This window comes from Denticeps clupeoides, chromosome 12, assembly GCF_900700375.1.
Source record: "Denticeps clupeoides chromosome 12, fDenClu1.1, whole genome shotgun sequence".
Lineage (NCBI taxonomy): Eukaryota > Metazoa > Chordata > Actinopteri > Clupeiformes > Denticipitidae > Denticeps > Denticeps clupeoides.
In genome coordinates, this window is record NC_041718.1 from 7,433,881 (window position 1) to 7,458,867 (window position 24,987).

Here is a 24,987-nt window from a genome sequence, read left to right on the forward strand (position 1 = left end):
GAATGAATATTTCTAAATGTAATCACCAGCTTTGATTGAGTTCAACCTTTTTTTCAACATGAACTTACTGTTGTCTGAAAATAGAAAATCTCTTTATGCCCATCACTCAGACTCAGGAGGTTTATGTGGTTAATTTTTTCCAGCCACTAAGATATAGACTTGCAGACAACCGATGCTAACAGAATGAATACATGTGCTTTCAGGTCAGCATTTCCTGTGAATCCTGTTGACTAGGGCTGTAAATGTTCACACAATGTGCATGATGATAAAGGCCAGCAGGAAGCAGCTTTGTCTTTGCACATGCAGTAGCCTCTTTTACTCCAGCCAACAACTTGAATTAATCTATAAATATATTCTGCAAGGAAAGACCGGATACAATTAAGCTCTTCTGAAAAATAATAACAAATATGCACAAAATCTTCACAGGTTCAAATTTACTGAATATTGTTAACATTTAACATGATAGGTGATATTTATTTTTCTCCCAGAAAGCACCATGTCACTTACACAAAGTAGTACGCACAAGTAAACTGTAAACACTTATCAACAGTACATAGTTTTATAAACATCCCTGATTCGTAACCATGAATCTTTCAGACTGTTAAATGATCAAATAAAATAATTGTTAAAACACTTCAAATGAATTATAGACAGTATCAATGATGACCTGTCTGTCTGTTTTAAGGTACAGAGTTGTTTACCAGAGACGAACACTTTGCACTTTGTGTTCACACTTGTCCTGCATGTGTGTTTGTGTGAGTGGAAAAGGGGCAGGGGTGGTGCTGGGGCTGTGGGTTATTATTATTTTTTGCCAGATTTCATTAATCACAAACGCATATGCACTTAAACCCAAACAGGACGCTCATCTTCGCTACGCCACCTCTACCCCAGTTAGGCCTCTTGACCACACTGAGCCAGACAGCTGGTTTCAACTAAAAACCTGCTCTTCACCACCTTACTTTGTACTCTTTATTATTTACCCACTTTAAATCTATACCTATACCTGCACTTTAAATGGTGCAGTTGCATGAGAGGAAAATGGGTCCAGATATGAATTTTATAATCTCCCTTTGGTGGGTTGGGTCAGCTGACCAGATATTACCATTCTGTATGAAACAGCAGCACTGATTTAGAAGCACAGAATTCTGCACATGTTGCAAAATAATCCAGCCAGCAGCTGTTCTGTAGGCAAAACTGAAAACTGAATTACAGATAAACCTGGTACTTGCATTCAAGATTTCAATATACGCTGGTCAGTCAGAACAATAAAATTGCTGATAAACATTGTGCAGGTTTCCCTCAGGCTGGACGTGTTAAAGCTGAATGGTTTTAAACCTGAAGGTGGCATCTGGCAACCTTTCTGGAAGTTCCTCTAACAGAATTTTTTCATTACTGGCAACCTAATAAAGCAGGAAGCAGGTTAGACTGCTATAAAACACTATATCTGGGGGTCTTCAGGGTTTTAGTTTTTGCATCTTCTGTTCATATTTGTTCCAGTAGACCCCAGAGGTGTTGATCACATTCAGCTCTGAGGAATTTGGACATGCTGATTTTTTTCTTCTGCATTATCTTGCAAAAAGTTACACCCACACTCAGATACTCAATCAGCTACTCAAAGTGTGACTCATCAGACCAGACCAATTGTAGACACGACCGCTTTCTAGTGAGATACTGCCCCCTATTTAATTAAAGTCAACAGGTATCTTGCCAAATATTGCACATTTTGATTATTTCTGGCAACTATTATTAAGGTGAATTAGTGGCTCTTAAATCTTGTGTGTCATGCACCCCTGTGGGAGTAAAAGGAAGTTCATGGAGCATTATGAAAGATCAATAAGTACTTGTGTTAAATTTTCTGAAGTCCAAAGCTTGCAGCTATCTGTGCTCTGAGCCAGGCAGTGCACCCTGGACAATATGTTCTCAAACTGAAGAAAGCTTTTGGTGTACATTTTGGATTATGTTCTTGTAGAAACCTTGCACACATTTTATTGCAAATATTATGAGGTAAACATGATTCATTAGAACAAAGCACTTTCCTCTACTGTGTTACATCCCGGTCTCGGTGTAACGAGGACGTGGACGTAAGGAGAAAGCAAAAAAGTAACAGACTACGGCTGTGAGTCTCAAGAATACTTCTTTACAAATAATGAAAAGATATAATAAAACAAAAATACTATGAATCAACAATAGTAACCATGGTAACTGGGAGCGTCTGGCTTGGGCCGATGGGCGTGCATGTGGCAGCAGCGAGACGAAAGCGCGCTTCTGGTTTGCGATCCCTGCTCAGGTGGCACAGCTCCTCTCTTTAAAGGGACAGGTTTCGGTTACAGAAAATAAAAGGATGACACCAATTAGGCCACAAAACCTAAAAGAGACAAGTCAGACCAACAAACCCACATACAGACATGACACAGATACAGTTGTGACATCAGTTGCCCATTTGGAAATCTTGCCAAAAATATTGGAACACCCCTCCAAATCACTGATCTCATGAGATCCAATTACTTTCATGGCAACTGGTGTACAAAACCAAGCACCAATACAGACCACAGGACCCCTGCAGAACCAGCCCTGGCATATATTTTGGTCCTCCTCCACAGACCTACTCACTTTCCGTAGGGAGGGTGGTTCCTTAGACCCTTTGGCCATCTCTCTTGGACCAGCCCCCACCCTCCTCCAGGATCCAGGATGTCGGGCCCACTCTGCTTGGACCAAACACTGGAGGATCGGCAACCTCACATCCTGTAAAAAGATAAAGCATGGAAGGGATGAGACAGACAAACAGGATCACCAGCAAAGCCAGAGGCACAGAGATACAGTGACTGGCTGGGTCAGCGAAGATGGAGGAGCAGAAGCGTGAATCAATTGTGGACGATTCATCATGGTTACTGAGAAGGAGTCTCCCAGGGTCTCACGTACTTGCAGGAAAACCTTGGAATAGCAGAAAGTGTGCTGGCCTTGCTGCTTGACAGAATCCATAGCTCCACAAAGTATGCAAGAGATTCTTCCTCACCACTTCCTCTTCCTCACCCTTCCTCACCTCTTACCACGCAATGCAATGTGTTGCATTAGAAAGGACGCACTGTCTAAATAAATCACAACAGACCAAATTGCAAAAGTACGTTTGACGTAGAATAATTTCAGATGCAACACCACTGGCCACCAGTATGTGTTCCAGGTCTGTGGTTTTGGTGTTTTGTTTCTTTAATCTTTGATTAGTTTGATTGGGCATGTGGTCTAAAACTAAGAGAACATTCATGTTCAAATAATTATTAAACCAGTCAGGCATATGCATCATCCCTTACTCCTGCCACGCATTCATGGCACCAGGAATATACATTTCCTGTGTCTGTGCTGACTACCTGTTTAAATTCTGCTTGTTGGGATGTTATATTACTGGTAGACTCCAGAAATGCTCCACTCTTTTTCTAAATTTTTACAATCAGGGCTCAGCACCATAGACAGCTCCATAACCACTACACTGAAACCATTACTAATCACAATTTTTGGGGTATTTAGGGTATGTTAATGTGTTATTTGTATAATTATTTGTCTGTGTGCGTTCTGTGTTGCTTGTCCTGTGTTGGTTGACATTTTTATGTGAAATTACATTATTACATTTTGTTATTCTGATATGGATTAAATAATGGGACTGAAAATGGAAAATTGTGAAATCAAATTGACATTAAATAAAAATTAAGTCCTTTTGTAGCATTCGTCTTAAAAGTAAATAATATTGATCCTTTTTTTTCAGTGACTTGAAGAGAAATAAATGCTAAAGTGTATAAAACCTTGCACAGCACTCAATATTAAGTAACAAGGTTTCCATGTAGGTGACCTTCATACTACACTTTCAATAATGCATGATGTGAAATGACACTTTCAGTTTATCGTAGGAGCCAATAGATTCATACCTGACCATGTAAGGTAACTGAGCCCAGAGCTCTGAGTATAAAAGGGGTTATAAAAGGCTCGTAGAAAAACTTTACATCAGAGAACATGGAGGGCATCTGTATTGCTGTGGTGCTGATGACATGTAAGTAAACTACTTTAAATGTCCACGCTTGCAGATGTGTTAAGTGATATCATGATAAAATAATTCTTTTTGAAAACTGAATCCAATTTATAAGGTACAATATCAATATTATGATCATAATATGTGATTTTAAAATGTTAACACATTTTCAATGATTCATTTGTTATTTAAATATTTCTCCAAAAGTGGCATCGAGTCCAGAAATCTGTGCCCATGGAACTATCTACAATTCATCAGTATCAAGACTTGTTTTAGATGGCGCGAATGTAACTGTCCACTGCAGCCGAAATCACTCGAAGAAGACTATGTGGTATGGACAGAAATGCAACCAAGTGCCCTTCATCATACTGACAGTTGATGAAGGATGCAAAACTGTATTTAATTGGGGATTTTCCAAGGCATTCAGTGTTGAACGGAACCCATTTAACAAATCCTTCAGTCTACATTTCACAATGACTCACTCTCATGAAGGCTTCTACTATTGCACAACTGGAGAGAATGCTAACACTCTCATTGGCGCTGGTTACAACATTAAAATTAAAGGTAATCTTGCTATCTAATGTTTACTCGAATGTGAAGATGTTGAGTTAAAATGGATCTAAAATAATATTTTACTTTTCAGTAGTTGGTATGGATCTTTCATGGTAAAGAATAAACTGTATATTTGTGTATTTTGTGTGTATTTTGTCTCTGTTTTATGTTTCATCAGATGAGGCTGAGGTGAGCTTGGCTCCTGCAACATCTCTTGTGACCTGTGTTTCACCCGAACCTCCAGCAGAAAACATATGTGGTGTTTGGGTGGCAGTTTTATGCACAGTCTGTGTTGCTGTAACTGCAGTGGTCTGCTGGGCAACACAAAGGAAAAGTAAGTCTTCACTCCGTGTTTTAATGGATCGGCAATTGCAAAAAAAACTCCACTAAAAAATGAAGTCCATTATAGAAAGAATAATAAAAGTTGAAAGCCATTACAGATTGGGAGAAAGATTCATGCAATCTCATAAGTAAATTTTGTAACATTGTAACTTAAAATAAAATGCACAATTGGGGCCTCATTTATCAAACGTATGTACGACAGAAGACAGGTCTACGGCCATTTCGTGATTTATCAAATTTATCACTATATGCAGAAATCCACTGCATGCAATCTGAGAGCAACCCACTTCCTGTTTTTTTACATTTGAATGTCTCAGCTCATAAAAAATAAAGTCAACACAAGAAAAGCACAAAATGTGGTTAAGTGAAGGTGAATTGTATTATTAAAGAAGAAAAAAATCTAAACCTACTTGGCCCTGTGTGATTTCCCCTCAAATCTATTAACTTATCAGCAACAACTGAAATAAAGCCTTTGCACTGTGGAGGAGTTCTGGACCCTCATGTTTTCTAACATGAACCGCCTTTTTAAGGCCATGTCACAGCATCTCAATAGGATTCAGGCCATTTTTGCCCAGTGTCTTTCTTATGGTGGAGTCATGAACACTGAACATAAATGAGGTAAGTGAGGCCTGAGTCCTGAAGTTTTAGGATTGTTTGTGGATGTTGCTGTGGGGTCTTTTGTGACCACTGTTCCAGGTTTGATAATGGCTCTCACCATGGTTTACTGGAGTCCCAAAGATCAGATATATATCAGAGAGAGCGAATAATCAATTATGTATAAATCAATCAATTTTTCTCATTTGTTCCTGAATTTCTTTGAATGTTGAGCATTTTAGGATCTTTTGGTCTGCATCACTTTGTCAGGCAGATCTTATTTAAGTGATTTCTTGCTTGAGAACAAGCGTGGCACGAATCAGGTCTGGGTGTGGCTATTAAACTCAGGTGTGATGAACCACTATTCAGTCATGTTATGAATTTGGTGTTTACTTGTGTTGTCTTTGACTATTATTTATTATTTTTTGATGATCTGAAAGATTGAAATGTGACTAACATGGAAAAAAGTAAGAAATCAGAGAGGAGGCACACCACTGTAAATGGTTAATGATCTTTCTCTATCAATTATTTAATTGCGAGAGTATAGATCAAATAGTTAATTTAATTTTTTTACAGATTTTATTTCATTATATTCTCCTCACTAGTACCTCGTGTGTAATTGTGTACAGCAGTCGAAGAAAATTTGCACATTCAGGATAAATGTTTAATTGATGTAATATTGTAGGTTAAACAATAAAAGAGACCGACTTAAATGACAGCAGTGACAGTCATCATATTCAGCTATGGCAGATCTGTCTGATTAATACTTTTAAGTACAACCTATTTCTTTTTCCCTAAATGTAAATCATTTTGAATTTAGTTCAGCTAAGCTAAGTACATTACTTGGATTTCAGTTAAACCCTTTAAACACACTAGGAAAGTCTAAACTACATCATCATAGGTGATTATAATCTTCTAATCAAACAATTTATCACACTTTTATTCTGCTGTTTCCACCTAAGTAAATTAAATAGTACCATTTCATTCTTTTGATGTTTCAGTGCAATAGTAATATAAAAAATGTTTTCCACATCAGAGAAGTTCTCTACCACCTTCCGTTCCATCATGTCACAAAGTTTTGGGACGTCGTAGCCATGTAAATTACGCTAGTTTCAGCTGTCGGATTTATCAAGATGGACAAGTACAACTGTTTCATGAATCACACGTGAAACTTTTTCCATCGTAATATAAGCTTGTGTTGATAAATGAGCCTTAATGTGCACAAAATTTGTGCACATTAAGGCTAGTTATGGAAATTGATATTTATAAATATAGAACTTTTTTTTACCTTATAATACATTACAAGTTACATTGCTTGTTATATTGGTATCTTTTTCCCCAAAAGAGTGGTACAAGTGTTTTTTATGGATTGACTTTATTGGAACAAAAAACTTGTAGATATGGGTGGTAGTAGCCTAGTGGGTAACACACTCGCCTATGAACCAGAAGACCCGGGTTCGAATCCCACTAACCACCACTGTGTACCCATCATGGAATATGCATGATGTCTGTGGCACCCAGAATCCCAAACAAATAGTACTTGATTTTAATGTGTACATCATTCCCACATCAGAATGTGCCCAACTGACATAAATGTTTTTCTTTTTCTAAATTTCTAAATTGTTACTCATCAAAGCAAAAATGTAATAGCAATCAACTTGATTTCTTAATTATGACATCTCTCGAAGGTTACTGTAAAGGTCTTTTTTTTATGTTTATTATGAGTAATCCAACTGTATTTATTACAATTAGCTACTCATGTAATGTAGATGTCATCTTTAATTTGCATGTGCTAATATAATATTTAATATTTACAATGTAATAATTACTGTAAATTGCATATACTGACTAATTTTTCATCCTTAGTCAATTGATATCTGAACAGGAGGAAGCACTCAAAATGATTTCAGCAATCCCCATCTTAATTTTTGTAGAGCAGTCACCAACCCATCAACCAAACTAGCAATCACCCAAATGACCGCCAGTAACCTCCTTGTTCAGTTCATCTCCTCCCCTTCTCCAATGTTACCAATGCAGTAATGACAGCTACTGTCCCCACAACATCACCATCGGTGACACAGAATGCAAAAACCATGCCCGCATATCCCCATTATGCAGGCACATGGAAATTAACCCGCCTTATTCTGGTCCAATAACACATTGTGGCGCCCTTTTCCATTTCCGGTCATGATTAAACATGATTAAATATGATTAAATTGATTTCAGGTTTATTTCAGTGAGTGTAAGAGAAACTAGTATATTCAACCTCTAGAAACTCTTTGCTAAATAAAATAAAACTCAATATTTATTTAAAGTCATATCTCAATGGGTTTCAATAGAATTCCCACCCATTAAGACCTTAAGAATAATTGCTTGAAGAGAGTAATTCTTCCAGTAAGCATTGTTCATAGCTTACATTTACAGCATTTACCAGACGCCCTTATCCAGAGCGACTTACAATCAGTAGTTACAGGGACAGTCCCCCCCTGGAGACAATCAGGGTTAAGTGTCTTGCTCAGGGACACAATGGTATTAAGTGGGATTTGAACCTGGGTCTTCTGGTTCATAGGCGAGTGTGTAAACTAATTTTTGTTTTATGTGCTACCCATTTTTAAGGAAACAAATTCTGTGAGTCTGAGAATGCACATCAGGCGCGCCCTGAAACCCAAACCAGGTATTCATTATAGTTATATAGTTATATATATGTATTTCGATTTGGAAATATAAAAATGTATTAATACACAGATGTAAATGTAAATGAACATATATATTTTGTGTTTTATTTTTAACTGTTTCTGTTGCAGAGAGAAGCCCGACAGTTCAGTACAGTACAGTACACTGCGTTTTCACAAAAGAGAAACATAACAATACACAAATGAAAGAAGATGAAAATAAAAAAAATATTACAGAATTTTCTGCCTCTTAGGTGAAGCCAACTATATTATAATTACATTATAAAGTTGCTTTAAATTGGAATAAGCCATGTATTTATGAAATTAGAGACAATATCTATGTCTACATTTTTCAGTTTTAAATACATTTACATTTTTATCTGTCTTGACCTAATCCAGATATAATAATTTTGAGCTTCTCTTCATACCTGACAGTCTTCCTAAGTAATTCTAGAAAGAATTAAAAAAAACATAGAATACACTGCTAGATGGGTGCAGATGAAGGCAGCCCACTGCTCCTACACAGGAATGAGTGAAATGCAAAAGACGCTTTGCTTCTATAATTCACTTAAATTCATTTCAATTAACTACTGCCCATCATTGTACACTATTTACATCCCTCTGACTCCACATCCCTTTCTTGCATCCCTATAACATGCTGACCCACAGAGTTCATTGGTCGCTTGCTTCTAAGTTTTACCTGTCACCTTCTTACCTTTTGGCACTTTGAAGTTTTTGCTGGTGGAAAGACACATTCACACGACACAAACAGAGGGTTTAATACAAAGATCACAAGCAAGCACCAAACAAGACATACAGGCTAAGGATCCAACGAGGACATGGTAAAAAAGGCAAACATTTCTACATACAAGAACAACTGTAATTGGGAACAAACACAACAAAACTCTGGGCCAAAGCACTGTAGTGCTGATCTGGACAGAAAAACACACACACGCACACACACACACACATACACACACTCAGACTGTCATATATGTGGTAATATGTGGCACAGTTTTTCTCTTTCTCTCACCTCATTAACGCTAATTTAGACTGAAAATCTAATTATAACAGGCCAACACTACAAGGTTGCTAACTGATTACTTTATTCTGAATAAGATCTACGTCTTTGTGTTTGTGTGTGTGGGACGGTGTCCATGGCCGTTATGCCACCACTGCTTTTAAACCTTCTTAAGAAGCTGAGTGAGCTTCCCTTTGTTGTGGTCTTGCCTCATCGCCCTTTACACATGTGCTAATACATAGTCTGCACAAGACCTTTATAAAATCTGACTACATCCTGCCATTCTGCCTTTGCTGCCTCATCCTCTTTTTCAGTTCTTTTAATATGTTGTTTAATAAATGTTCAATAAACTCTCTTCAGTTACACAAAAATAGTGATCATATCATAGACAACTGTTACTCTAAGAACTCATTTGGTTAGTCCTTGTTTGTCTCCACCCACCACTGGGACATGCCGATAGGCAGAAAACTCAGAGACCTGTTTATCATCAAATCAAAACCAAATCATGTTTATTGGTCAAGTACATACAGTACACTTCAAATTTCCTTTGGGCCATTGGTGTATCTCAAGCAACACAGTACAATACAATACAATATACAGTATATAGCAGTGCATTATAAGCAGCTAAACTATAAGCAGCAAAACAGCGCATTATAAGCAGCTTCAACTAAACAATATACAATCAGATGTTTACAATACATAGATTACAAACAAGACAACACAATATATATGATTTGTGGTCTTGAGTGGGTGAGGGATGTGAGAATGTTTCTCTCGAACCTCCAGTAGAAGGTGTTCAGGTCACTTCCTTCCATACCAGGCTCACCTCACTCCACTCAGATAGCTGCCATTTAACATCTCCAGCCTGTAGTCTCATGGCCAGGCCCTCAAACCAGGATAAGAACTGCCAACAACAAAGACTCTCATTCAACTGGGAGACCAGACCAAGAGAGAAATGATCTTCTCCTCTGTCTCCACATCTGTCTGGCCAGATGACTCTCTCAAAGTGAGCTTGGTCTGACAGCACCTCACTATCGTACTTCAACAGGTCATACGTTTTATGTAGAAAACCACAAAGTCACAGGTTCAAACCCCACTTACTAGCAATGTGTCCCTGAGCAAGACACTTAATGCTGAGTGTCTCCTGGGGGACTGTCCCTGTAACCACTGATTATAAAGCGCTCTGGATTAAGGCATTTACATTTACATTTATGACATTTATCAGACGCCCTTATCCAAAGCGACTTATAATCAGTAGTTACAGGGTCAGTCCCCCTGGAGCAACAGGGTTAAGTGTCTTGCTCAGGGACACAATTTTAGTAAGTGTGATCTGGTCTTCTGGTTCATAGGCAAGTGTTTTACCCACTAGGCTACTACCAGCCCTGATAAATGCATAAAAGTTTGTTAAATGACATAATAACTCACTCATCATCATTCATCATATGTAAAGTCGTAACCTTGTCCTTGTGGTGACAGGGAAAGTGGGCAAAATGAACTCATTTTACCAATCAGCATTCCTGAGAAGCTCAACGGTGGATCGGCTGGATCTCTGAGTTCAGACTTCATGCTGCAGATGTCTCTTGAGGTACACAGAGGTATTACAGGGAAGGGTGGACCACTTCAAGATGGTTAAAATACTAAAAATATGTTTATATAATGTTAAACATTTTATTTCTTTACACTCTTTTCCTCAAATTTTAATTTAGGTAAAACTGTACTACAGGATTCTCAATTAGGACTCAAAGTGAAGATTAAAGATGATTTTTACAATTTTTAAATGCACTAAATGCATTGATCCTGGAGTTTATAACTTGGAGACAACAAATACATATACACAAATAATTTACCGAAACAATTATTCAGTGCTTGGCTTTTTTAGCAACAGTGAATTGCACTTCACTGTAAAGTTCTCCATGAAGTCTCTGTGGAAAAGAAGTGTGCTATTCATAAAAGAAGAAACAAGAGTAAGTATTTGTTCCACTGAATTAACACGAAAACAATGCAAAAGACACAGTAAAGGTACCTGAGACATTTGTCCAGGGTTTCTGTGGTAAGAGAAATCTAAATGGAAGACAAATAAAGACATATTATTTTGACTCAAAATGAACTTTCACTGGAACTTAAGTTCAGTCCGGACTTACTGTCATAGTAACAGAGCCAGCAGATCAGCGCAGACGCCACAATAAAAGATGAAAATAAAACAGCAGCCAGAAGCCGGTAGGATGAAACAGGATGTTCTGGATGATCAAGATGTTTAGGAGAGAACTCAATGGAGACCCCACAGTCACAATCTCAACTTCGACTGTTAAGAGGGATTTACATTAAATTCACCAAAAAATTAAAGTTCACATGAACATTTAATGAATATGTTATTTAATACAATTTGTATTACATGTTTAAATTAATAGATTATTGCACTGGATTAGCAGTAATACATTATCGATTAAAGTAATAGATTAATTACATTAAGCAGATGGATAATTGTTACATTACTCACCATGGATAACAAGGATGTGAAGGGTTCCAGTGACGGTTAAAACACCTTCTCCAGTGGTGCAGTAGTAGAAGCCTTGTGTAGGTGCAGTCATGTTCTTGATGGTCAGACTGAAGGACTGGTTATTAGGATTCCATGTTGCAGTGATTTCTGGTGTGTAGCCCCAGGTAAAAAATATTTTGTCTTGATTATCTGATGTCTTGTTGGCTGTAAGTTTGAAGAGCGCTGCCTGGTCTGAATGCCCGTACCAGTCAGTCTTCTTACGGTGTTTCTCATCGCAGTGCAGAATTACTGTATCTCCAGCATATACTGTTCTTGTTATTGCTTTCAGCATCTTGATCTGTTCTCCAGGGTTGGTATTATGTTCACTGATGACACCTAAAAGGCAATATTTCAGCTTAATGTGATGAACAAAAATAAAATGGACAGATTGTTTTAAGTGAAAGTGATTGCTTGTAACCATCACCCTTGGTGAGCAGTGAGCAGCATGACAGGTGCCCAGGGAGCAGTGTGTGGGGACGGTGCTTTGCTCAGTGGCACCTCTGTAGTACCTTAGCGAATCAAGAATCGAACCGGCAACCTTCCTTAACCGCTAGCCTACCACTGTCACAATAATGACATAGTCAAACTAGTTATGGGTGGTAGTAAACTAGTGGGTAAGACACTCGCTTATGAACCAGAGGACCACGAAGTCACAGGTTCAAACGCAATTCTAATGTCTCTGAGCAAGAAACTTAACGCTGAGTGTCTCTAGGGGAACTGTCCCTGTCACTACTGATACAACTACTGATGTAAGTTTACATTTACATGTACAGCATTTATCAGATGCCCTTATCCAGTTTTTCTTAAAAAAATCTTAAAAACCATCACCCTTGCAGTGAGCAGCCATGACAGGCACCCGGGGAGCAGTGTGTGGGGACGGTACTTTGCTCAGTGGCACCTTGGTGGATCACGAATCGAACCGGCAAACTTCTGATTACAGTGGTTTTTATGTGATTTTCTTAAAAAAATCTTGACCCGAATAAATTTAGAAAAATATCATGGTGAATACACATGTAATATAAATCACTTTTTTTATGTAAACCATTTATAATGAAATATTGGTTTTATGACACCATATTCAGGAAGTAGATCAATTCCTGAAGTTAATGACAAAATACAAAAATACACAGGTAGTACAGCAGTACCATTTTATATACAGGATTTTTTACTTACATGTAATTATCATGGCAGTCACAAAGACTTCCTTCATGTTGTTCACGGCAGAAAGCACCATCCACACCATCACCTTTTATGAATAACCCGCAAGTTTTATACTGGCAGCTCTAAGATGCCATAAATGGTCAGGTCTACCCCTATTGGCTACTGTTAGCGGAGCGCTTTTTCTATTTATTAGATTGTTTGCCTCAATGTTTCTGATAATCAGAAATATATTTCCATACATGTAATTAAATTAAATTATTCATCATTTAAATTAAAATATTCATAAACAATCTTGTTTATTAAAGGTTTCAGGAAGCAAAGCAGTGAATTTTGGTTAATAGGAACACGGTGTGGTGACTGGGATGCAAGATGTCCTGTCTGTACAAAATGACAACGCCACCTCCTAATGGGGGAGAGGAAGACTTGGATGTAATGATACCAATCATGCAGATTCCCTGAGTGTTCATGTAAGGGCCATTTATTGGGGGAAAGTATGTAGTTGTAATATGAAAACAACAAAACCTTTAAAAAACATAGTTAATTAATTAAAAAGTAAATCAAAAACTTGAAAATGTATCTATTATAGAGCTCCAAATTCCTTCTATACAGAAGGATAAACCCAGCAAAAAATAAAAATAATAAAGTCCATGATCATGGTATTTGCTACCCTTGAGTGCTTGGTGATGAGCTGAGAGTGTTTGTTTTCAGGTAGTATAATCTGTACATGTATCTTGTTCATTTACAGGCATTATAATCTGTATATTGAAAGCAGTGGTGTTTTTCGGATGGACGTTTCATCAGCGTTTCCTCAACGCTTGGCTTTTTTAACTGCAGTGAATTGCATCGCGCTGTAAAGTGCCCCATCAAACATCTGTACACAAGAAGTAAAAATATTCATTAAAAATAATGGTAGGCAGTTCTGCCACTGAGCTAATTTATCCAATAAAAAAATTATATGCACAACAGTTACCTGAGACACGTTTCCTGCAAGATGGTGGGAATCTAAATGAAAGACATATAAGACATATAATGTTTTTACTATCAAAATAAACTTGTGGACTGGATAAAGTTTGGCGCTGACTTACTGTCATTGCAACAGAGCCAGCAGATCAATGCAGCCACCACAGTAAAGGATGAACCTAAACCAGCAGTCAGAAGCCAGTAGGATTCAGCAGGATGAGCAGGACGTTCAGGAGATGTGATCAAAGGAGACACTGTAGTCGGAGCAACATTCTTTGCTCCATACTCTGAATGAAGCCAGCAAAGTGTGAATTTTTTTTAGAAATTCCATATTATTTTGAACATAAAAACACATCTAAGACAGTTTGTTCACCAAGTACTGATATGCCGAGAAACATAAATAATTGTTTATGTTATTTAAATTGAACAGAAAGTTTTATACACCCACCCTTAAGGCTCCTCACCATAAATGGTCGCATTTACATCTATTGGCTGAAGTGAGCGCCATCAGCATTTTTTTTTTATATATTTTCAGGCATCTACATCGATTAATTAATCAGTTGATATCATAAACATATTAGACTGTTTACTGGAAAACCGCAGCAGAGCATTTTGGACAAGACAGGTTCTTGCACACAGCAATAACACATTTTTTTAAGCAGAATTAACATAATTGATGAACATAACTGAATCAGATCTATTGGGGATACTGAGAGAAATAGACAGAACAGTAGTAAAGAACCGGAATACAGTGTGGTGACTGGCAGGCAAGATGCTTTGCCTTACGAGATGATAACGCCACCTCCTGATGATATACAGGAGGACTCTTTAACTTATCTCCAGGATTTAATGGGGCAGTTGACAAAGAGACAGTAATATATAATGTACTATGTCTGAAATATATTACATTTAGGTTAAATAAACAGTGAACATCCTATAAAATACTAAAGACAGGGCCATAGGCCAAACACCACCTGGTGTCCCTGGTGAGAAACAAAAAGCAAACCCAAAATCAAAAAGCTTGCACACACATTTAATGCTTGTAAATGCCACACTGTTAATATCAATAGTGTCCCCTGAGTGTGTTCCCCATTTTCTCCTGTACACTTTCACATGTTGGATTTAAGAGTGTGAATGGAGAGGTTGTCATGACTGAGGTTAAGTGTAACTGGGTAGGAACTTGACTCTGCGTTGTGTTGGTTCTGGTGTGTGTGGGCAGAAGGTGCGGCGAATGATGACGCATAGTCTGTTTCATGGGACAAACTCTGCTTTCTGGTTTATGTTCTCCTGATCCTGCTGCTCCCGCATGGGAATAAAAGGTCTGCTGCTCCCACATGGGAAATGAATCAAACACGGCAATCAAAAACTCAAACTATATACAATGAATGAGAAAAATATAAATAACACATTCAAAATAATCTAAAACAAACATATAATATAGTAACATAAGGAATATCTACATACAATTAAAATAAAAGACAAGATGTCAAAAGATGCTGAGCATGCACTTCTCACCTGCTCCTACATGACAAATGAAAGAAGAGAAGGATAATAATAATAATACATACATAATAAAACAATAAAAAAAAACAAAGCAAAAACTGTATTCTTGTGTATTTATATACAATAAACATATGTAGAAATATACACCCATTACATAAACACAAGGCACATTGCGCATTGATGCTTAATGATAAATTAAACAAAAAGTGCATTGATTCAGGGGCATCTCCAGAGAGGGTCCGGTGAAATTTAGGTTACCTGTTTTCTGCTATACATGACATGCTTGGGCACGTCATGCTAGCGGTTAAGGAAGTGGCCCCGTAATCAGGAGGTTGCTGGTTCCAGAACGTGAGCGCGTATTGGACAAAACAAGAAACCCCGGTGCAATTGGATGCAAGGAGGCAGGTAAATTTTCTCTGCTTTAATAAAATAAGATAATAAGAACCTTTGTTAGTCCAACAAGTGGGAAATTGCATTTGTTACGGCAGAAAGTGGATAGAAACCGAGGTAATAGCAGCAAAACAGAGGTAATAGCAGCAAAATAAATATGTATATATCTACAAATGCACAATTGAAATCTAAAAAAGTGAAAGTGAAGTGATTGTCACATGTGATACACAACAGCACACAGTGAAATTTGTCCTCTGCATTTATCCCATTACCCTGAGTGAGCAGTGGGCAGCCATGACAGGCACCCGGGGAGCAGTGTGTGGGGACGGTGCTTTGCTCAGTGGCACCTCAGTGGCACCTTGGCAGATCGGGATTCGAACTGGCAACCTTCTGATTACGGGGCCGCTTCCTTAACCGCTAGGCCACCACTGCCCCACATGTACAATATGTACACCTGTACAGTTGGTAACTAATGTGGTGTATTTGATGTGTGTGTTTGCGTGCCAGTGTGTGTTTGTTTGTCTGTGTGTGTGTGGTCAACTGTGAGGTCTTTGTTGAAGAGTCTGTCAGTGGTTGGAAGAAAAGACCTTCCAAACCTCTCCTCACCACCTCTGTCACTCACCACCTCTACTGGGTCCAGAGGGCATCCTAGAACAGAGTTGGCCCTCCGGATTAGCCTGTTCAGTCTCTTTCTGTCCCCAGCGGAGATGCTGCTGCCCCAGCAGACTACACCATAAAAGATGGCTGATGCCACTACAGAGTCATAAAAAGTGTACTCCGCAGCAGGTACAGCCTGCTCTGCCCTTTTTTGTAGAGAGCATATGTATTGTGAGTCCAGCCCAGTTTATTGTTCAGATGAACCCCAAATTTACCTGTAGCTCTCCACAGCTTCAATCTCCATACCCTGGATGTTCAGTGGTTGTAGTGGAGGATGTTTGTGCCTGCGGTAGTCTACCACCAGCTCCTTGGTTTTTCCGGTGTTGATCTGGAGGTAGTTCTGCTGGCACCAGTCCACAATGTCCCAGGTCAGTTCTGTGTACTCCCTGTCGTCCCCATCAGTGATGAGGTTGACTATTGCAGAGTCATCAGAAAACTTCATCAAGAAGCAGTTGGTAGATTGTGAAGAAGAATGGCACCAGAACCGTTCCTTGCGGGGCCCCCATACTGCAGACAACCCTGTCTGACATACAGCCCTCATTTCTCACATACTGTGGTCAAACGAGATATGCGAACGAGAGCCGGCGTGAGCTGGCACACCACACGGATGTTGTCGTTCACGTTTTATGTTGAATTGGGGAACGGACAGGATGAAGGGGAAGAGTAGAGCAGTGAGGAGATCAACGGGATCAATCTTACAAGTTGAGGTGGAGAAGGTGTCGAAATGAGTTGACAAATGCCAATCAACAACTGAGTGGCTGGCAGGGGCACTCTTGCCAATTTATAGGAGTCATGTTACCTCATCTCTGTGTTGCTCCCGGTCACATGGATGGAATCACGTGACAATACCCCCCTCCAGGGCCGAGCCCCGACGGCCCCGGAGTGGAATTGGTACGCTCAGCCACCAATGAGGGGTCCAGGATGAAGTGACTCGGGATCCACGAACGCTCTTCGGTTCTGTAGCCCGCCCAGTGCACTAGATACTGGAATTGGAAGAGGGCATAGGCGACCAACAGCAGGAATGTTTGGAGTCTTGGCCCGGGCACAGACGTCACGTAGGCCTGTACATCATGCCGTAACGATGGCCACAAGAATGACGAGATGGTCCATTGGTGTCCGGGATGGCCAGAGAGAACAGAGGAGTGACCCCAGTGAAGTACATCAGACAGGCAGGTGTTAGGCACCCTGGTGGGATGTTGGATGTTCTGACGTCTAGGCGGCCCGGACCATAGTCTCCCGGGTCTAGGATGCGGTGGGACGGAAGGTTTGGTTTTGGTTCAGAGGATGAGGAGTCTGGATTCCGGGAACCAGGACTGTAGGACAACTGGAAATGGAACTGTTCGAAAAAGATGGCCCACCTCACCTGACAGGGCTTGAGTTGTTTAGTTGACTTGATTGTGATGAGATTTTGATGCTCGGTCCAGACCAGAAAGGGGGTGTCACAGCTTTGCAGTCAGTTTTGGCACTCCTCGAGTGCCCACTTGCCTTCTAGCAGCTCACAGTTACCCACCCCTAACTCTGCTGCGTTGGAGTGAACTTCTGTGAGAAGAAGCAACACGGGTGCAGTTTCTGGTCTAGGCCACATTGTGAGAGGACAGTGTCAGCACCCACCTCTGACGTGTCCACTTCCACAACAAAAGGAAGTGAAGGGTCTGGATGTTGGAGGACAGGCCGTTGGAGAAATGACAGCACATGGACTTGAAGGTGTGGATGCCATATGGTGTCATGTGAAAAGAGCATGTTGAGGTTGGTGAGAGCTGTGAGTGGGGCTGCGACTGTAATCTAGCCACACAAGAAGTGACGATAGAAATTCGCAAACCCAAGAAACCATTGCAGTTGTTTCAGCTTCATGGGTAGCTGATGCCACTGCTTCCAGCTTCTTGGTCTCCATGGCCACACCCTGGGGCGAGATGGTAAAGCCCAGGAACGTGGTGGAGTGCTGGTGGAAGAGGCATTTTTCTAGCTTACAGTCCAGACGGAGGGTGAGCAATCAATTTAGGACTGCTTTCACATGTTGGAGGAAAGGGGTTCCGTGAGAATTTGATGCAGTCTGCCGAAGGTGGCTGACCTACGACAAACATTCAATGAGGGTGGCCTGCCGCACCACTCGATCATTTAACGCAACGAATTCCGCGGGGTTAAGGCTCAGTCATTCTGTCACAGTACCCGCGCAGGACCAGAACGTGAGCGTGTGTTGCACGAAACGAGAACAACCGGTGCAATTGGACGCAAGGAGGCCGGTAAGTTTCCTCAGGTTTAATATGCGAGCGAGAGCCAATGTGAGCCACAACACGACACGGATGTTGTCGTTTGCATTCTAGGTTGAATTGGGGAAGGGACAGGAAGAAGGGGAAGAGTAGAGAGGTGAGGAGATGAATGGGATCAATCTTACGAGTTGAGGTGAAGAAGGAGCAGAGTGGAGTTGACGAATGCCAATCAATGACTGAGTGGCTGGCAGTGGCCATCTTGCCAATTTATAGGAGTCACGTTACCTCATCTCTGTGTTACTCCTGGTCATATCAATGGAATCATGTGGCACACTACAGCATGCCTTGTGTTTAACCTTCCCAAATTCTCCCACACAGAGAAAATAGTTGGCATTAATGGGTCTTAATATAAAAAAACATTTACCCACTTAGAAAAGCCCATTAAGTAGTAATAGTAAAAATAATACTGATACATAACCTTCGCATCAGTTTGTTCAATTAGAGAAGCGTTTCAAATTCTGATGCACCCTGGGGATGAGGAAACAGTTGTTTTCAATATTTTGTGTTTAATGATTTGCATATGTTGACTTTAAGTTGAACAGTAAGTTGTGCAGAGTTGGCATAGCGCCACTAAGTCAGGGTGACCTGATCTCCTCTTTTCCCCATACATGTCCAGCTGGGTTTTCAGACTTGTCTGGGTGATGAAACATTTGTCACGTCCTTGGCTTTGTCATTGGCATATTCGTGCTGGTAAAAAAAAAGTCATTTTGGCAGTGTTCACCTCCCATCCCCCCATCCGCTCACATGAAGCCCAAGCCCCCTACCCTGCATATTTCTTTGTATATATACAGTTTTACATAACAGTAAAAGTAATTTATGCAGTGTTATCTTCATTTTACATGTCAAAAAACGGCTCCTGGTGCTTTCATTTTTATGGAAACCGGGACCACATGGCTCATTGAGTGTTAAAGGTTGCCAACTCCTGATCTAAACTCTTCTCTGTATTGGATCCAGAACTTCCATGTTCCCTCTCTTTACAACAGGGTTTATATAAGGTGATGTGAAATATTTGTACTGGACTTACCAAAATAAACTTTAAAACTGGAAGTGTAGACCAAATCAATGGTTACCAGTGAATTTGTCATGGTGGGGAATGAAGGACCGTTATTGAAAGTGTTAAAATAAATCTAAACTTTAATTAAAATGAAATTAAACACAAATGTTAACGGGGATCACAGATCACTCAGATAGTTACACTGTAAAAAAAAGTTGAAAAAAAAAAAAAAGCTGCAAAATTTTAAGGCAACTGGCGGCAAAACATTTTTATGTTCTCTCAATTTCACACTCATGCCACAACTACATGGGTGTGAAGTTGAGAGAACTTAAAAATGCTTTGCAGTTTTCCCAACTTTTTAATTTTTTACAGTGAAGTTTCAGGGTTTTAATGTTTAATGTAAAGCTTGCGTTTGAAGATCTTTAGTGACTCAGCTGTTTCAACATTGTGCACATGGATATTGAAGCTGTGATATTTCTGTAAGCAGTGCACTACACATCATATCTAGAATCCAGACAAAACTGATGTCATGTAATAGAAATTAATTTTTTTATTTGTTTGATTACAGTTTGCATCTTGAAAGCTGGGTAGTCCATCAGTGTTTCCTCAATGCCTGGATCTTTCCTCTACCGTGAAGTCACTGTCGTGTGTTCGGTAAATACATGACTTCTGTAAATAAGAATTGTGTAATTAATCAAAATCTTAATAATAAGAATCACTTCTCTCACTTAAGTAATTTAAGCCTATATACAATAACATATACATACAATGTGACACACAATACAGCTACCTGAGACACATGTCCAGGTTTTCTTTGGTTTGAAAGAGCATGATGATGGGAATCTAAAGCAAAGATATAAAGACACATTGTTAAACTGAACTTTTTTTGGACCTGAATAGATCTCAGTGTCGACTTACTATCATTGCAACAGAGCCAGCAGTTCAGTGCAGCCACTACAATAAAGGATGAACCTAAAACAGCAGCCAGAATCCAGTAGGACGTAACATGATGTTGAGCAGACGGAGGAGATGTTGAGCAGATCAAAGGAGATGCTGTTGTTTGCTCAGCTTGTTCTGCTGAGAAGGATCTAGAGTTTAACTCACTCTGTGAATGGCTGAAACAAGCCAATTATTTATAGAGCATTCATTTCATATTAAATCTATGTGTTTCAGAAAATAAGCTTTCAGTTCTCAGGCAGCATTTACAGAGAAACACAAATGAGCTTTCATGTCATTTTAATATTAACATTAACTTAATGTAATTGTTAAACTGATTAATTACAATTAGAAGATAAATTACATACTTTTTTTTATCACAAGCGAGTGAACAGTTCCAGCAACAGTAGAAGTTCCCTCTCCCGAGGTGCAGTAGTAGAAGCCTTCTGTAAAAGGAGTCATGTTGGTGATGTTCAGGTTGAAGCTCTGGTTATTAGAATTCCATGTTACATTGATTCCTAACTTATGGCCCCAGGTAAATGCAGGTTTCTCTTTCTCTGATTTCATGCTGACTTTGAGGAACGGTGTCTGGCCAGGTCTGTTCCCGAACCACTCAGTCTTGAAATGGTGTTTCTCATTGCAGTGCAGAATGACCTCCTCTCCAGCCTCTACGGTTCTTCTTGTACTGACTCCTGGGGAGTAATTCCACGGATGAGGGCTGGAAGCATGTCCACTGTAAATCACTAAGAGCGAAATATTTCAGCATGGTACACAAAACTAAAAAAATGTGTCTGGGACTGCATTTTATGAAAATATGTTTTACACTATGAAGTATTCAGTATTTTTTAAATATTGGTATACATAAATTTGATCACACTGTTAGCTGTAGAATATGCATAGTTTCTTCGTCTCTTTAAAATACTAACCATTTGTACAGTAGTATACTATTAGTACTGTTAAATGTACTTACATTTAATTATCATGACAGCCACAAGTACTGTCTTCATGTTGTTCATCTGAACTGGCGCTTTCATAAAATAATCGTCACTATAACACCCCACAGGATATATTGAGGCACTGCACCATAAATGGTCGTGTTTAACCTTATTGGCTGCTGTCAGCACAGGGACTGTTTTTAGTACAACCCCGATCAAAAAGCAATGAGAAAAGTACAAATAAAAAAAAAGGAAGCTGTGATTTCTTTTATTATTGACTTTGGCAATGTGAACATATAATTGTTAATTTATCTGGTAAGCCTAATTTAAATGACTATTGTAAGGACAAAATCACACACAGAAGGAGTCACACACAGAAGGAGCTGTATTTGTATTGTGCTTCTGTGTGATCATGATTTCCAGTCATGCTGCCCAGTCATTGCATGTATTATCTCGTCCTGTAAATTTGGACCAGTGGAGCATTAGCCATTTTGTATTGTTGCAATTCCTTTTCACAAAACTACTCTCTAATGAGGTTGGGTCCGAGACCAACACCTTCTTCCACTGCCATGTCTTAATAAATTCAGCAGACTTGAAATAGACATTTCTATTTCATACAGCATATCTATAAAGGGTTCACACCCCTGTAAAAAAGGCAGGTGTTTGTCCAGAAAAAAATGGAAATTGTAATGGTTAAACCATTCTTTTGTTGATTTGGATATATGCTTGGGGTCATTGTTGAGTTGAAAGGAAAAATCTGTCTTCACTTTTGGACTTTTTGTTTCAAGTTTAATATGCAGATAACAATGAGTTATCATTACCCATAATTAAATTATTAGGCTCATGTGCCCCCAACTTTACATACATGTACTGTATTATTCAATTTGAAAAGTAGAAAAAGACACAATTATTGTAAGACATGTAATACTGTAGACAATTACATTTAAAATAGTGTTTAGTATTTATAAGTATTAAGTGTTGAAGAATTAAATATTCTAGAGAAAAAGAATGCAGTGGGGTGTTTAGAATGTTTGGTGCAAGTTGTGCAGTGTGGGTTTAAAGTGACATTGTGAAGAGTTCAAGGTCAACAGTCCTGTAGTTGTGGTGATTGTTGTTAATGGTAATGTAAGTGCAGAATGTCAGCAGTTCAGAAGCCTGACAGCATGTGGATAGAAACTGTCTCTGAGTCTGGTGGTGTGAGTCTGGACACTCCTGTACCGCCGGCCTGACGGCAGGAGTGTGGAAGGACTGTGGCCGGGGTGGCTGGGATCAGAGAGGATCCGTTGCGTCTTCCTCCTACGACGATGTCTGTAGAGGTCCTGGATGGCTGGCAGCTGGTGGAATCGGTAGAAGTTTGTGATTATTCTGGATTCCATTCCAGAGCTGCTGGAATATGAAGCAGCTGACTCTCCTCCCTGCGGTCTCCTGTTGTCCACGATGAGAGGCAGGTTGTTGTCATGGCACTATGATGCCAGGGCATGATGCCTCACCTCTGCCCTGTATGCAAATTTATATACATCAGAAATGCACCAGGAAGATGGTGTTGGAGCTGTGTGTTGCCGTGCAGCTGTGGGTGAACAGGGTGTACAGCAGGGGCTGAGCACACATCCCTGGGGGGACCAGTGCTAAGTGTTAACGTGGTGGAGGTCGTTGTTGTTGATCTGATCAACCTGAGGTCCTCCTGTCAGGAAGTCCAGGATCCAGCCGCACAGGGAGGAGTTTCATGATGAGTCTGGATGATATGATGGTGTTGAAAGCGGAGCTGTGGTCGATGAACAGCATCCGCACGTATGTGCTTTTCTGGTCCAGGTGGGAAAGGGAAGTATGAAGTTCATCTGTTAGACCATGTAGGCAAACTGGAGCGGTTCAAGTGGACAGATGTGATGTGTGCGTTGCACTTTATGGATATGGAGGTGAGAGCTACTGGACGACAGTCCTTCAGGCAGCTCACGTTTGTTTTTTCTTCGGGATGGGGACAATAGTGGTCCTCTAAAAACATTTTGGGACAGCACACTGGGGCACGGAAGGTTGAAAAGGTTATGATGTATTCACACGGGACCTAATGAAGGTCCTGGTCTAGGTGATTTCTGAACCAACTTGTCCGGTTATTTTTTTGGTTGCATACAGCCATGTCTCTTTTATTAGGAGCTCTAACAATGACATTCTTTGTGAAGTAAGAGGTGTCAAAACTGCCCCCCACTCATTTCAAAATGGTTATAGATGCAATGACAGCAACCGCTAGGCTTCAGCAACGTACTATAAAAAATTTCAATGGCCTGGATGTGAGTGAGATGTTTTCTGTCTCAAGTGTCACACTGTCACGATCAAAGCTGCCAGTGCTTGTGGTCTGGCTAAAATCTACATCCTGTCAGTTTCTGGGCAGCTGTGTGTTTGCGATGAAAAGAAAAAAGGCCGCGGCCCACTCCCACCACTAATACACACCAAACCAAAACTGGTGAAAACAACAGCATCAATAATGTGGACGTAAGGAGTAGAATGTGACTATGACTTTATATCCTTCTTGCCAAAATGTAGTTGTTTTAGAGAGTTTCTAAGTTGCTTCGAATTAACATTTGCATAACAGCAAGTGCATTTCAAAAAACATATATGGATGACCAGCAAATGCAGGTAACTTCTTCAAAATCCTTATTCCATACCTCAAAAGTATGTATTTATTTACATTGCTGCATATGTCAGTGCCATCAAAATGCCAGGTCCATGAATCAGGGGACTTGAATCAGTCCATGAACTGGGGCAGTGGTGGCCTAGCAGTTAAGGAAGCAGCTCTGTAATCAGTCCCCACACACTGCTCCCCGGGCGCCTGTCATGGCTGCCCACTGCTCACTAAGGGTGATGGTTAAATGCAGCGGACACAGTTCGTTGTGTCACTGTGTGCTGTGGTGCAGTGTTTCACAATGAAAATTACTTCAGCGTGTTTGGACATGAGAGCCAAAATGTAAAGTCATGTTACCAATATAAAAGATGCAGGATATTGATTCAGGAGAGCATTTACACATTCAGTGCGTGCGTGTGTGTGTGTGTGTGTGTGTGTGTGTGTGTGTGTGTGTGTGTATATATATATATATATATACATACATTTACAGATTCAGTGTGTGTGTGTGTGTGTGTGTGTGTGTATATACACACACACACTGAATCTGTAAATGCTATCCTGAATCAATATCCTGCATCTTTTATATATATATATATATATATATATATGCACACACACACACACACACACACACTTACTGAATCTGTAAATGCTATCCTGAATCAATATCCTGCATCTTTTATATATATATATATATGCACACACACACACACACTTACTGAATCTGTAAATGCTATCTACAATTGCTGCCAAACCTGTATATTGGGCCACATGACATTTTCATCCACATGACATTCCTTTGCTATGCAAGGCGTCGGTTATTATATTCCCACATGCA

At 39.8% G+C, this 24,987-nt stretch overlaps 1 protein-coding gene across 1 annotated transcript; it reads right to left on the reverse strand.

Moving 5' to 3' along the window:
- Positions 1-20,050: 20,050 nt before the first annotated feature.
- On the reverse strand, positions 20,051-23,317 carry LOC114800977 (uncharacterized). Its single transcript, XM_028998914.1, has 8 exons — positions 23,206-23,317; positions 23,026-23,032; positions 22,754-22,960; positions 21,571-21,647; positions 20,969-21,343; positions 20,583-20,741; positions 20,455-20,507; positions 20,051-20,333 (listed from the first exon to the last, which is right to left on the reverse strand). The coding sequence occupies exons 1-8, from the start codon at positions 23,315-23,317 to the stop codon at positions 20,271-20,273; spliced, it is 1,053 nt and encodes a 350-aa protein (XP_028854747.1). The 3' UTR covers positions 20,051-20,270.
- Positions 23,318-24,987: the final 1,670 nt, after the last annotated feature.

What these genes read in the sequence shown, in the direction of transcription:
- LOC114800977 (XM_028998914.1), bottom strand. Translation starts at nt 23,317, where the DNA reads ATGCTGTTCATCGACCACAGCTCCGCTTTCAACACCATCATATCATCC. An exon ending in CTCCTGCCGTCAGGCCGGCG is followed by an intron (nt 21,648 to 22,753) that starts GTACAGGAGTGT and finishes GGGGTGTTATAG; the next exon opens with TGACGATTATTTTATGAAAG. An exon ending in CTCGCTTGTGATAAAAAAAA is followed by an intron (nt 20,742 to 20,968) that starts GTATGTAATTTA and finishes GATCCTTCTCAG; the next exon opens with CAGAACAAGCTGAGCAAACA.